Source organism: Alligator mississippiensis, chromosome 5 (assembly GCF_030867095.1).
Source record: "Alligator mississippiensis isolate rAllMis1 chromosome 5, rAllMis1, whole genome shotgun sequence".
Lineage (NCBI taxonomy): Eukaryota > Metazoa > Chordata > Crocodylia > Alligatoridae > Alligator > Alligator mississippiensis.
The window spans coordinates 38,486,555-38,500,242 of record NC_081828.1 but is presented as its reverse complement, the minus strand read 5'-3'; the positions used below and the strand labels follow the sequence as shown (position 1 = coordinate 38,500,242).

The 13,688-nt window shown below is 57.9% G+C and overlaps 2 protein-coding genes across 3 annotated transcripts; both read left to right on the top strand.

Annotated features, from left to right (window-relative positions):
* The first annotated feature begins 34 nt into the window (after positions 1–34).
* TMC4 (transmembrane channel like 4) lies at positions 35–8,871 on the top strand. Of its 2 annotated transcripts, XM_014599772.3 has the most exons (16): positions 70–935; positions 1,341–1,578; positions 1,850–1,986; positions 2,265–2,423; positions 2,839–2,924; positions 3,221–3,366; positions 4,553–4,700; positions 4,916–5,089; positions 5,361–5,527; positions 5,623–5,749; positions 5,866–5,963; positions 6,265–6,448; positions 6,660–6,790; positions 7,062–7,217; positions 7,492–7,570; positions 7,882–8,871. In XM_014599772.3, exons 1-16 carry the CDS (start codon positions 893–895, stop codon positions 7,930–7,932), a joined length of 2,124 nt encoding a protein of 707 aa, XP_014455258.1. In that variant the 5' UTR covers positions 70–892; the 3' UTR covers positions 7,933–8,871. The 2 variants fall into 2 exon arrangements, with proteins under 2 accessions (XP_019334618.1, XP_014455258.1); XM_019479073.2 differs by lacking the exon at positions 7,062–7,217 and having other exon boundaries at positions 35–935.
* A 749-nt stretch (positions 8,872–9,620) lies between these two features.
* Positions 9,621–12,875, top strand: LENG1 (leukocyte receptor cluster member 1). The gene is made up of 4 exons (XM_006277625.4): positions 9,621–9,930; positions 10,606–10,788; positions 11,657–11,928; positions 12,208–12,875. The coding sequence occupies exons 1-4, from the start codon at positions 9,799–9,801 to the stop codon at positions 12,422–12,424; spliced, it is 804 nt and encodes a 267-aa protein (XP_006277687.1). The 5' UTR covers positions 9,621–9,798; the 3' UTR covers positions 12,425–12,875.
* Positions 12,876–13,688: the final 813 nt, after the last annotated feature.

Sequence of the window (13,688 nt, the reverse complement as noted above, 5' to 3'; positions counted from 1 at the left end):
CTGTGAGTTACTTTTATCGTGGAGTCCTTGGGAAGTTGGGATTGGGGGCCATCTATTTGGGAGGGCTGTAGCTTTGTCTGGTCTCTGGTGTCCTGCAAGGTCAGCATAGATGTGACCTCTAGACCCCAACCTGTGGGTTGCCCCACATTCACTGTGGCTTTGGTTCCCAGCATCCAGCTTCACTCCCAAGAGAAAGATTTCACATGTTACCAGGGGGAACAAGCACAACCTGAAGTCCCAAGCAGCAAAGAGATACCTCTGCCTCAGTAGAGGTGTTGGGTGAAGGGGGTCCAGCTAGAGGTTTCCCTGCTCCCACAGGATTAGGCTGTCCCCCTATCCCCAGTTCCTGGCCCCGAAGTAGTTGTGTCAGTTCCTCCCTGCACCCTCCTGCCCACCCAGCACCCATTTGTTCAACCTCCAGGCCACAAGCCTCCTGAGTGCTCCCAGCCATGCCAGCATGAGACAGGGTAACAGCGCTACCAGGGTGCCAGCAATCCTGAAGCTTCCGCTTGTCCTGTCCGAAAGCAACCCTAGCTACATTGCCCCTTTAGCCCATGCTTTCCCCACTGTAGGAGGAAACAGAAGTATGTACAACACAGACATACCTGCCTAGCATAGCACAGCTGCCTGATCCCCTCTCCCCCTTAGCATCCTGGGGTGTGCCCTGCTGGGGGAGCAGGGTCTCAAAGAACCGGGGGAGGGGGGCAATCCCAGGCCCTGCCCACCTACCCCAGGGAGGATCCGCCCCTGCCATTCCTTGTCTCTAGGTGCGGCTCAGCTGACAATAATTAAGCCCTGGTTGGGCCTTGGCACTGTGCCCAGCACTGCCCGCACTTCCTCCTTTTAGGCTCCTGGCAGGGCCAGGACAGGGACAGGACCACAGGTCTCCACCATGGACCGGCACTGGGAGGAGGAGACGGGATCCAAGTGGGCAGGTAGGGGTGGGGCAGGAAAGGGGGCTGGGAGCCTCCTTCTCCCCACAGGAGGCACTGGCTTTGATATGACCCCCATGGTAATGGGGGCAAGACAGCCTTCCCTCCCATCCTCCACTCCTGGATTTCTGGGTCCTGCCTCCAGCAAGTGGGCAGTGCCTGTCATCATCCCCACCTATTCCCTGCAACAACAAAACTCCTTGGGGACACTAATGCAAGTCTCTGGGACTCAGCTCTGGCAAACAGATTCTACCCCCCTCCTATCCCCCCCAACACAGCACCCTGGACTCCTGTGTCCAATCCCATAGCTGGACCCCAATGACTTGGGGGGGGGGGGGCATAGCTAGCTGTATTTTCTCTCCTCCTCCACCCCAACTACACTCTCAGCTCCTCTCCTGCCCTCTCCAGCTGGGACCTGGGGGCATCAGCCCCCCTCAGTCCTCTTCCACCAGCTGCCAAGCAATGCCACACTGCGCTTCCGTGGGGACAAGGCCTTGGCCTGGGGGGCTGTGCTGGGGGAGCGGGCACCCCAGGGGATCCCCCAGACCTGGGGGAGTGAGGGCTCCAAGGAGGAAGTGGCAGCAGACATGGAGACAATTGCCCTGCAGCAGCTGCCCCTGTGCATGGCAGAGAAACGGAGACACAGGTACCCATGGGCACCCTTTGCCAGGCCAGACACCTTGGGCAGTGGTAGCCCAGCTATGGCGGGGAAGCAGTGTGGGAGAGCTAATAGACTAGCACTGAGGGTTGGGGGCAGTTCTGGGAGCCAGAATGTCTGGGTTCTCGCACAGCTCTGGATGGAGACTGGCATCTGGTGGGTTACAGCACCAGGGGGTGGCGGTGTGCTGGAAGCTTGGGTGCCAAGGTGGGATGTGGGACGTAGGGCCTGCATGGGGTAACACTGCCTCCTGCCCTAGGCTGCAGGCACAGAAACAGGCTGGGCAGCACACACGCTGGCAGCAGTGGCAGGCAGGACAGCAGCGCCTGCGGAGAAAGGTTGGCAGCATCCTGCTCCACACCCAGCTCTGGAGGAGCTCCCTGACCTGCATTGAAGGTAGGAGAAACACCCGTCAGAAACACGTCCCCTGCCTCAGAGTGGAGATGCCCCCCCCCCCAAGCCACAGTGTGCCTTGTCTCCACCAAAGGCCCCAAACCCTCCACAGACCCTCTTCTCCCAGCCTGGGGCACCCCCTGCTGGTCACCCCCCCCCCCCCCCCACATACACACACCCTCCCCAGATCACCCTCTGCTGGTCACCCCCTCCTCCCTCAGCCTGGGATGCCTTTGCTGGGGTGGGTGTGCTGTGAGCTACAGCCCATGTCCTCTACCCAGGCCACTTTGGGACTGGCATCGAGGCCTACTTCAACTTCCTGCGCTTCCTGGTACTGCTCAACCTGGTGGGTGCCCTCTTCATCGGGGGCTTTGTCGTGGCCCCCAGCATCACCTTTGAAGCACTGAGGCTGAACCAGACTGAGCGGGCTAACCTCACAGGTACATCCAAGAGGGTGCCCTGGACACCTGGATCCTCTTGGCAGGGTGGCACCAGACAGTTTACAGCAGTCTGGACACCCGGGTTTTCTTGCTGGCAAGAGTGTGGGATTAAGGATCCTCTCCCTGATGTGATGTGGGAGTGGAGCACTGGGGAGCCCAGCACTTGGCCTCACACCAATGTGCTGTCAGGGACAGAGCCTGGACACCTGAGTCCTCCCCCTAGTGAGAGCAGGAAGCAGGGATGGAAGCCCAGATCTATCCCTAGTATGTGAGGGACCAGAGACTGCACCATGGACTGGGAGCTTGAATGCCAGGATCCCAGCCTCCATGGTACAGGCTGTGGTCTGGAATGGCAGCCTGGACACCTGAGTCTTGTCTCAAGCAGGGGGTGATTTCTCTCTCTCCCTCTGCCCAGCAAACAGCCCCTGCATGGGATATGACCCCAACCCCCGGGGCCTGGTCAGCTACTTCACCTACATCATGGACCTGCTCTCAGGCACAGTAAGTGCAGGGCCCCCAGAGCAGCCCCCCTGGCCTTCAGAGTGGACTTAGGGAGGGTCTAGCTGTGGGTCCATGCTCTGGACCAGTCCCTGAGAGGGCACAGGGTGAAGGGAAACTCCACCCCCCAACACTGCCCATTCCAACATCAACCACCTCCCAATGGAAACTGCAGTCCCCTGGATGGGAAAGACCCTCTAGCATACCCTTGCCCCCTGAGCCAGCCCTGGGCCCAGATTGGGGCCTGTCCCCCCACAGGGAAGCCAAGCCCCAAGTCCAAGCTCAGTGCCTTTCTGTAGGGGTTCATGGAACTCACGTACCTGTTCTACGGTTACTACCAAAACTCTGCGGTGGATGTCGTCGGCTTCTCCTACAACATCTCGCTGGCCTACCTACTCGCTGTGCTCTGCTACTTCCTGCTCTGCCTGGTCTGGATTGTCCACAGGTGAGGACCCCCCTGCTCTTGTGGGGACAGCCTTCCCATATGCCCCACCTCAGAAGTGGCTGCACCTCAGTGCTGTGTTGGAGACACTAGAGCAGGGGTGACCAAGATAAGGCCTGCAGGCCAGAACTGGAGCCGCATCTGGGCCATGGGGCTGCCCCAGAGACCACTGGCCACCACTGCACTAGAGACTCTGTGTCCCTGACACTGTCTGGCTTCAGTGAAAATTTGGCTTAGCAAGGTGTCAGCTTCTAGCAGGCCTCCCTCCCCCTTCTCCTTAGTTTAATGAAGCTTTTGCTTTTAACCGAGTTTCCTGCTTCCTGAAAGATACAACAAGCTCAGTTGGGAGCCTCCTGGGAGTTTCAAGTCTGGGAGATAAGTTAAGCATCATGTCTATGGCAAAACCCTGGGGTGTCAGGGTGATCCCAGAGATACACCCTGGATTTGTATAAGCCTGCTGGTCCCCCACTGTGCTGAATGGGTATGCCCAGGTTATGAATTTGCCCAGAAATCGCAATGTACCACAGGCAGTTTGGTGATGTAACAGAAATACAAAATGGTTTATTACATGGAAGAACAAATGGCATTAAAAAAAAAAAAAAAAAGGGGTGGGGTGGGGGAAGGGATGAGGTATAAAACTGACCAAACCCTTTTCCTACATTCAGGTTGCCACTTCACCCACATAGCATTCCCTGGAAAATCCCCTGAGGTCAACCACCCCTCAGTCACAGTCCACCCGGGTCCTCTATTCCCCCCTTGTGGCAGGGAGTCCTCTCCTTACAGTCACTGCCCCAGGAACGCTCCACACAGCCTTCCCCCGACCTACCTTCAAAGGGACCAGAGCATCCTCTAGAGCACTTCTATCAGTGGATGTGACATCTTCCAGGGCTGGTTTCCCCTGGCAGCCATTAGGATCTGGTTGGTTCATACAATTATTCCATGCATAGCGGGTGCAGAAGATGGAACGGTCCTATCACGCTTTGGCCGTGTAACCCGAGCACTTTCCCTCTGCTGGCAGGTCTGATCAGCCGGCCATCAGCGATTAAAGCCTCTAGTTATACTCACCCAAGGTGGCTGCAACACAGCCAGGCCTCAGCCCCTACTGTGCCCTACCCCACAGGCAGCTGTGCTCATGATGGGCAAGGATGCCTGCCCCAAGCCTCTCTCCACAGCCCCACTCTACCCCCAGATCTGTGCACCTCCTCAAGCGTGGCCTGGTGAGTGAGGATGGGGCCCTGAGCACCTACAGCATCAAGGTCTTTGCTGGCTGGGACTTTGGCTTGACACACCCACCTGCTGCCATCTGGAAGCACAACAGCATTCGCTATGAGCTGAAGGTGAGGCCAGGCACAGCTGGAGCAGAATGGGGGGAGGGGAGAGGGGCTGGTGTATGGACCAGTGTCTACAGAGTTCTGCTGTAAAGACCAAGAGGTGGGGAGGGCTGGTGCATAGACCCATGGGTGGGCAGGGGCTGGGGCATGTTGGAGGGGGATTCAGGGGGCCTGGCACAGGGGCTGGGTGGTTCTGCGCTGAGCCATATGTGTCCCCCCAGTTGGACCTGGAAGAGGAGGCTTCTCGCCGCGCTATGGCCCAGCGCAGCCCAGCCCAGCGTGCCTGGCTCTATACCCTGCGCGGCCTCGTCAACCTACTGGTGGTTGCCCTGCTGGGAGTGGCTTTCTACTGCATCTACCTGGCCACTGAGTACTCACAGAGCACGCTCAGCCAGGTAACACCCCACCACAATGCTGGTACCTGTCAGTCCTGATGCATAGCCCCCAGGCTTCCCTGTCTTCAGCTCTCCCTGCCCTGCTGGTGCCCCTCACTCCCAACCCAAAGCTCCCAGCCCTGCCCTGGGCTCCCCCAGCCCCACTGGCACCCCTCACTGCCATGGACAGGGCTGGTGTCCGCTCCCCAGGGCACTGCAGCTGTCAGGGGGCATGGGAAGGACCTGCTCTCGCTGAGGGCTGTAGTTACCTCCCCCCATTTCTCCCCTGCAGCAGAGTGTCGCACAGTCCAAGAGCAAGGCTTTCTGGGAACTGCTGGTCTCCTACCTGCCCTCCATCATCATCACGGGAGCCAACCTGGTAGTGCCTATGGCCTTTGGGGTCCTGGTACGCCTGGAGCAATACCCGTTCAGCCAAGAAATCAAATTAACCCTTGTCAGGTACCAGGGATGGGAGGAGCCCTGCCACATCCTGCCTCGTTTTGCCATTCCATGGCCCCTCTAACCGCCTCTGTCTTCCTCCTCTGCCTGGACAGGAGTGTCTTCCTGCGCCTTGCCAGCCTTGTGGTCCTGCTTGTCTCCCTCTGGATGCAGATCACCTGCCACGGGCAGACCGAGGCCTTTGATTGCCGTACCTGTGGCTACAACCACCAGCACTTCCCGGTGAGGCCAGGGCACCTGGGTTGTCTCCCAGCTGGAGAAGTGGAGTCGGTTAGAATAGAGAGGCTGGAGGGAGCAGACTTGACTGCAAGACAATGCCATGATGTGTCTCCCCACAGTGCTGGGAGACCCGGGTGGGGCAGGAGATGTACAAGCTGCTGGTGTTTGACCTGCTGACCATGCTGCTGGTGACACTGCTGGTGGAGTTCCCCCGCAAGTGAGAGGGGGTGGGACCTGGCAGGACAGAGGCTGGGGGATGAGCTGTGGGTTGGAAGGGCTGTGGAGAGTGTCCAGGGTAGGGTGGAAATGACTGGGGGAACTTGTAAGGGAGAGCTGGAAGTGGGGACTGGAGAAGCTTGTAAGGAATGAGCAGTTGGGTGTAGGGGGAGGCTGGGCTGGGCTGGGCCAGGCTGGGCAGGGAGGGTGTAGTGGGGTTCTGGAGAGTCAGGGCAAGGAGCCCATGGGGCTGAGTCAGAGAGCAGAGGGCCAGGCCCTGTCACCTCATCTCCCTCCCCCAGGATCCTGGTAAGCCACGGCCCTGTGTTGCTTGCCCGGCTTTGGGGGCAACAAGAGTTCCTGGTGCCCACCAATGTGCTGGACCTGGTGTACGGCCAGACTGTGTGCTGGGTCGGTGCCTCCTTCTGCCCGCTTCTGCCCCTGCTCAACACCCTCAAGTACATCCTCCTCTTCTACCTCAAGAAGGTGCGCCCCAGATGCCTGGATCCTCTCCTGGCCCTAGGAGGAGCGGAGGGGTCTGGTGGGTTAGAGCAGGGCGGTGGGGCCTGGGAGCCAGGACGCCTGGGTTCTGTCTCAGCTCTGAGAGATGAGTGGGTTAGAACAGGGAGCTCTAGGAGCCAGGACCCCTGGGTTCTCTCCTCCCCTGTGGACCCATCCCTTTCTCCCCTCCCCACAGCTCACCCTTTTCTCCAACTGCCGTCCTGGCGACCGGACCTTCCGCGCCTCCAGCTCCAACTTCTTCTTCCTACTGGTCCTGCTGCTGGGCCTGGCCATCTCCTGGGTGCCGGCGCTATACAGCATCTTTGCGTGAGTCCAACCCCCACACTGACAGTCCCACCCTGTTCCTGCTCCCCTCTCTGATCTTCCTGTGCCAGGGGGAGCAGGGGTTGGGCAGTGGCATCACTCAGTGCCTGGCTTGTTCCCCAGGGGCTGAGTCCTGTCACGCACCCCTGCCTGGTTGCTACAGCCCCAGTTCTTTTCACTCCTTGCCTAAGGGCCAAGGTCCTACTCTCTCCCATGTCCAAGTTTTCCTCTCCTCTCCCTGACCAGTCCCCCCTCTCCTCTTTCTCTCATGCAGCCTCCCACCGTCCCAAGCCTGCGGCCCCTTCCGGGCTGAGTCATCTATGTGGAATGCTGCCTTGTTGGCCATTGACGGGCTGCCTGAGCTGGCCAGGGGCTTCTTCTACTTTGTGGGCTCACTGGGCTTCATCGTGCCACTCTTCCTGCTCCTGTGGTGAGAATTTAGGCTAGGCTGAGGAGGGCTGAGAAGGCTGGGGAATCTCCCTCGGCTGAGAGTACACAGAGAGCAGGGATGCTGTGGGGATGGTGAAGGAGTTATATACGCATGTGCACAGGTGCATACCCACACACATGCACAGCAGCGCCTCTCTCCCAGTCCACAGAGCTCCCTTTCCCTCCTCTCAGTACCCCCTGCCAGGCCCCTGCCCAAGCCATCACTTGATGCCAACCCCTAATTCAGTCCCTGCCGGTCCCCTCCTCCCCCACAGCATCTTCCTGTTCTACCTGATGGCTCTCGCTGACTCCTACAGCCGCCTGGTCAAGGAGCTCAAGATGCAGCTGCAGCTGGTGAGTCACATCCTGGGGCTAGGGCAGGGTTCTGGCTGCCTGGGATGGGGATGGAGAGGGGTACATTCCCCTCTACTGGCTCTGATCTGGGATCTAAGCCCCAGGAACAGCACTAACCAGCAGGACACCCTGAAGAGTGAAGCCAAAAGCTTCATCTTCTTGCTGCTGACAAGGAAACTTCCCCCATGGGCATAACTGTGCCTGCTTTGACCACTAGCCAGGTTCCTGGACCTGGCATACCAGGGGAGGTGGGCCCCTGAGATAATTGAAGGCAGCAGTACTGACCCAGCTGGGTTTCGCTCCCCTTGCAGGAGGGCAGAGACAAAGTCTTCTTGGTGAACCAGATCACAGAGCTGAGCTGAGGGGGCACCATTTGCTCCCCACCCCCCTGCTGATGGGGGAAACTCTCCTCCAGTTGATTTCATGATGATTCTGCACCTGCCCTGGATCCGCACCTGCCAAAGCAATTGCACTTCCCCATGCCAAACCCTGGCCCCAGTGGATGGAAGCTGCAGTCACTGGGACAGCACCAAAGTTTTTGAGGCTGTACGTAGAAATCTCTTAGCTGACCCCGAGCTGCAGCCATCTCTGGGGTGGGGCACGGAGACCTGTTAAGAAGCACACAGTGACACTGCTCAGTTTAGTCCTGGAAGCCAAGGAAACAGCTATACGTCAGTGGTGCTCAACCTATGGCCTGCGGAGCTCCCCACGGGTTTGGGAATTTGGCAACAGGGAAGTGGTAGCAGCGTTAAGGGCTGCAGCTCCGGCTGCCACCGTTCCCCCTGGTGCCAAATATCTAGATCCATGGGGACCCCCCCGGCACTGGATGATATGGATCGCACCCATGGACTGCCCCTGTGCTGGATCAGCCCCACAGACAGACCACATGCGTGGGATCCAACCCATGAACTGGCCCCGTGCCATTCATCCTGCCCATCAGAGAATCACCAAAAGCCATAGAAAAGTTGGGCTGGACAAGACAGGCTGAGTTCTGCTGCTGTAAGTGCCTGGAACAGCAGGGTGAATAAACAGGAGGTGAAATTCAACAGCTGGGAACCAGAAACAATCAAACCTCCATCCATACCCAGGTGAAGTCCATTGGCCTCCAGACGTTATGGGTTTCCCCAGGCAAGCTGTTAGCAGGGATTGTGGACCACAGCTCCACTCCTCCCCGCTGTGGCTCTTTGCAGAAAATGGTCCCCAAGATTTTTTTCCTTGGACTCTGTACCCTACACCTGCCTTTCCTTCCCCAGGGGCAGCACTGCCCCAGCTTCACCAATCACATGACAGCTTTCTCTCTCTCTCTCTGTCAACCGGAGTGTTTTTTCACCCCCTACAATTGGCCACGGCTCTCTGTGGGCTCCTGAGCTGCTGGGGGCCAAGCGTCACCAGCAGAGACGGGTGGTAGGGGAGCAGTGAGAGAAGGGGAGAGAAGGACTCTAGGACCCTGGGGTTGCTACAGGGTGCGCTACCGGGCTGCTATGCCGCGACAGGCACTGCCACTCCATGGGATATGCCATGGCATTACCACATCGCAACTCAGCCTTCACGCCTCTGGGAGGGAAGGACACTGAAGGGGAGGTTTGGTGGGCGTGGGCACATGTGCACACACATGTATGTTCATGACCTGGATCTGGCAGCGAATGAGTGATCACCCGCAGCAGTGACCTCAGGCCTCCCCTAGGGGCCCTAGGGTGGAAGGGGGCTCACGTGGGGGCGGGGCCAGGAATGTGTCAACAGGCAGGAGTAGTAGGATCCAATCAGAAATTACATGGTTCTGGGTGGGGTTTGGTCTTGTGGTTCCAATCAAGGGGCTGTGGCAGGGGGCGTGGCTCTGGTGCACCAATCAGGGACGAGGAGGCTGGGCAGGGAGGTGAGGAAGCCAATCCAGATAGGGAGGTGAGTTAAGTGGGTGTGAGGAGAGAAGGGGCAGTATCCCGGTGGGAGGGAGGCGGCTTCCGCAGGCCAATCAGCACGCACGCTGGGGCAGGCACGAATTTGGTGGGGGGGGGAGGCGGGATAATCACGCACCAATCAAGGAGCGCACAGTTTTGCTCTCCAATCAGAGAGCGAGGGCGGAATCCCTTGCAGCCAAGCAGACATCGCGCCGAGGGGAGTGGGGGGGACTTTAGTGCACCAATGAGATAAAGAACGCAGCAAGCCAATCAGCCAGTGGGTTCGTGACCCGGAAGCGGAAGCGACGGGAGAAGCCTACCTGCAGCACAAACATGAACATCCTCCCCAAGAAGTCTTGGCACGTGCGAAACAAAGACAATGTGGCCCGGGTGCGGCGGGACGAGGCCCAGGCCGAGGATGAGCGGCAGCAGCGGCAGGCTCGGGCCTTGCTGGCCGAGCAGGAGGTGAGTCACTGCGCAGGCGCGGAGCCCGCCCCCCCCCGGGCGCATGCGGGTTGGTCACGTGACTCAGATGGCTCGTGCCTTAAACCATTTTGGAGGGATGTTAGGAGCAGAAATCTGAGCCAAACCATTTCCCGAGGGGGCGGGGCGCAGAAAATCGCTGGGGACTAAAGTGCGGGGAGGGGGAGAGGAGGGAGCTGGTTTGAACCACTTCTGAATTGCGTCAAGGATAAAAGAAAAGTGGAATAAACTGTACTAATGGCAGGGGGAGAGAGGAAAGAAGCTAGATTGTACTGCTTCCAGCTGGGGGGCAGAGGGCAAGGAAGAGATCCTTCCCTAGGAAGTGCCCCCCCTGAGGCTGGAGGGGGAGGCCTCTGGGCCACATTCCTTCTTCCAGCAGTGTGGATTTCAGCTCCCCCGTTGGACAAGAACCCCAGGGCCCTGTGGGCTCCACGCTGCCTCCTCCATGTCTGCAGCTACCTTTGCCCTTGGGTGACATGAATTTGTGGAATCTCAGCCCAGATCCCTGCTGCCTTTATTATGCACAGCAGTAGTACCCCCCAGCTGCCCTGGGGCTGGCCCCCTTCCCCAAGGCCCAACACTGAACGAGCCATAGAGTCCTGCAGGTCCTGGCCCTGAACCCCCCTCCTTCCCTTGACAGCCGTGTCCCCCCTGCAGGCACGGACCAAGTTTCTGAGGAAGAAGGCACGGCTCTTGGCCCTGCCGGAGCCCGATAGCAGCTCGGAGCTGGCCCTCTGCGGTGAGCAGCCACATCACGTCGACCTCTTCCGTGACCTGGAGGATGGCAAGGGCAGCAAGGCAGGGAACAAGGAGTATGAGGAGGAGAAGCTTAAGGAGAAGGTAATGAAAGAAGGTTGGCACATCTGAGGCCCCAGGGGACCTGATCGGACACCTGTGGGGATGGGATGCCCCCACTCATAAGAGCTGTCATTGACTGGGTCACCCTATAGGTGCATTGTGCCCAGTCCCCTGCATCGTGCAGGCAGAGTGCAGATGCTGACGAGTAAACAGGGCATGACTAGGGCTTTTCCCATTGTTCCTCTGTTGCTTGCAGCCTCCCAGCATTTGAGGTCCAGGAAGCTCTGATTCACAGGCTATATTGCTAACTCCCAGGCTCAATAGCTACTGCTGCACTTTTCCTCCAAGAACTTGTCCAGTTGCTTTTTTAATGTGGCTGTCAGCTTCCACTACATCTGCTGGCAACGGGTTCTCAACTTGAGTTGCACAGTGTGTGAAAAAGAGGTTCCTTTAAACTTACTGCCTGCCACTTTCATTTTGTGACCCTTAGTTCTTGTATCATGAGTGACAGCAAATACTAAATGGTGAAAAGAAAGTAGACATGGATTTATTATTTTGTAAACCCTTCTCATGTCCCCTCTCATGCAGCTCTCTTTTTAAGTTGAACAGGCCTAGCTCTTTAGTTCTCCTCATATGGAAGCTCTTCCATACCACTCTGGGGCTCTGATGGGGCAGGGATGTGACTCCACTGTCCATCCCCCCTGCCCCGATTACAGCTGTGCTTGGCCATGGCCCCACAGCATTTGCACCCTGGTGTGTCCATCCCCTACCCCTCAAAATCTTAGAGCTGTATCTCCCGAGTACGGGCCTCAGGCCTTGAGGCCAGTGGAGGGAGTATCCACCCCCATAGGCTGCACTTAAAAAGAATACCCCTCCATTCAGACTCCTATCATACCCCTCCCATGCACAGGAGCACCAGGAGAAGGCCATTGGGCTGCTGACATATCTGGGACAGAGTTCAGCTGAGGCCCAAACCAACCCACCCTGGTACCAGGAGGCCCCAGACTGCAGCAAGGAGGCAGCTGACATGGTCAGGGATGAGAAGCTGAAGGGGAAGCTGGACCCCCTCATAGAGATGGAGAAGTACCTGCGGAAGAAGAAAGGGGAACAAAAGAAACACAAGAAAGAAAAGGAGAGGCACAAGGAGAAGGACAGGCGCAAAGAGGAAAGAAAGGGAGTGGGGTGAGTGGGACATGAGCAGGGCTGGATCCTGGTATTCGGTTTACTGGAGCAGGGCTGGGCCTGTGCTGTAGACTTCTACCTACATATGCCAGCAACTTCAGGCCACAGGGCCCACAGCCTGTCACTCCTTTCTCTTGTCCCTATAAGGGGTGGGAGGCCAAGTGGGAAGTCTTGTACTGCTTTCCCTTCCCCTCTTCATGTCCTGCATACCATTTCTGCTCCCAGCCAGCCCTCACTCCAACTGTCAGGAGGATGTTAACCCCTTGCTTTTTATCCCAGGACCTCTGGCCCCACTTCCCTGGAGGAGCTAAGGCAGGAGCGGCTGCAGCGAGAGAAGGCAGAGCGAGCCAAGGCAGAAGCCCTGCTGGCTGGGATGCGGGGAGGGTCAGTCAGCTGCAGGGAGGAAGTGGAGATGGACGACAGGAGACGCTGCTACAATTCTCAGTTCAACCCACAGCTGGCCCGGAAACCCCGGGACCAGGAGGAGCAGCGCTGAGCTGGGGTGCAGAATGGGGGCTTTGGAGCTCTAGACATGGAACTGCCTGAATAGGCACTATAGCAGGGCCAGGGCTCCAAGGACAGAGAATGGGAAGGCTCCAGCCCTTCAAACCACAAGGATGTTTCTGTTCCAAGGACACAGGATGTCTTTTTTGTTACACCTCCCCTTAACAATGCCTCCCTGGACTGGCAGGTGGGGAGTCCCTCCAGTCCTCCATGGACTTTGCACCTAAGAAGGGGCTTCATGGAGGATTTGCAGGGGCACTATGTACTGGACACAGGCCTCATGTTTTAGCAGGCAAGTGGAAGGAGGGAAGGAAAAACAAACCCCTTGGTGGTGGAGCTGAAGCAAATGAGTTCCAGCTGCTACCTCCAAGCCCTGGTAGTACAGGAGCTGTCAGGGTTGTAGCTACAGACCTGTGCACTAATAAAGGTTGTGTCCAATTTGATTTGTTTTCTGGCTGGCATTGGAGAAATTTGGCTGAAGCGGGGGAGAACTAGGGACTGGCAAGGGGGTCAGTGAATGGAGACAAGAGTCTCATTTGCACCTAGCAAAGGGGAATGGGGTTTGATGGGCTCTGTTGCTCCCTGCTGATTAATTCCAAATGAAAGGGACATGGCATGTAGTGAGGGAGTGAGGGCCAGCTTCTGCTAGATCCTCCGGACCTGGAGCACCAGGTTTCTCAGCTTGCACCCACCCCACCCCCAGCTGTTCTCATACCAAGAGAAAGGCAATTTCCAGTAGGAGCACCAGGTGCTACCTTGTGCCCACAGACCCATGTTGTCACCATGCAGCACCTGGTACCTTGCAGAGATGCATAAGGTGCAGTTTAACAGAGGGAACAGACAACAGAAGAGGCCCCTGAGGCCAAGGTGCAGGGAGAGAAGCAAAAGCCTGGTCCCTCCCCAGAGAGAAGCCCACAGCACCAGCCCTCCTCAGGCAGGGCAGAGTAGTGGAGGTGTGGGGGGCAGTAGAAGTCCTGAAACTGCTGACACTAACCCTTCTACCCCCTGGGCAAAGCCTATGACTACAGCACCAGAGGACCCATGGCAGGGCCCTCAGCCAGGCAGGGCTGCAAGGACAGTCACCTGCCTGGGATGTAGCACCCCACCCCTTCAGGGAACACACCAGGCTGCCATCTGGGCAAGGGGAAGGGAAGAGATGCTCTGGAACATACTAGTTTGCCACCTATCGTGGGGATACAGCATGCAGCCCCCAATCCAGGAACGTACCTTGTCACCTGCAAGGTGGAGTGGGGGTT

What these genes read in the sequence shown, in the direction of transcription:
- LENG1 (XM_006277625.4), top strand. Translation starts at nt 9,799, where the DNA reads ATGAACATCCTCCCCAAGAAGTCTTGGCACGTGCGAAACAAAGACAAT. An exon ending in AGGAGAAGCTTAAGGAGAAG is followed by an intron (nt 10,789 to 11,656) that starts GTAATGAAAGAA and finishes TCCCATGCACAG; the next exon opens with GAGCACCAGGAGAAGGCCAT. An exon ending in GAGGAAAGAAAGGGAGTGGG is followed by an intron (nt 11,929 to 12,207) that starts GTGAGTGGGACA and finishes TTTTTATCCCAG; the next exon opens with GACCTCTGGCCCCACTTCCC.
- TMC4 (XM_014599772.3), top strand. Translation starts at nt 893, where the DNA reads ATGGACCGGCACTGGGAGGAGGAGACGGGATCCAAGTGGGCAG. An exon ending in TGAGCGGGCTAACCTCACAG is followed by an intron (nt 2,424 to 2,838) that starts GTACATCCAAGA and finishes CCCTCTGCCCAG; the next exon opens with CAAACAGCCCCTGCATGGGA. An exon ending in ATCAAATTAACCCTTGTCAG is followed by an intron (nt 5,528 to 5,622) that starts GTACCAGGGATG and finishes CTGCCTGGACAG; the next exon opens with GAGTGTCTTCCTGCGCCTTG.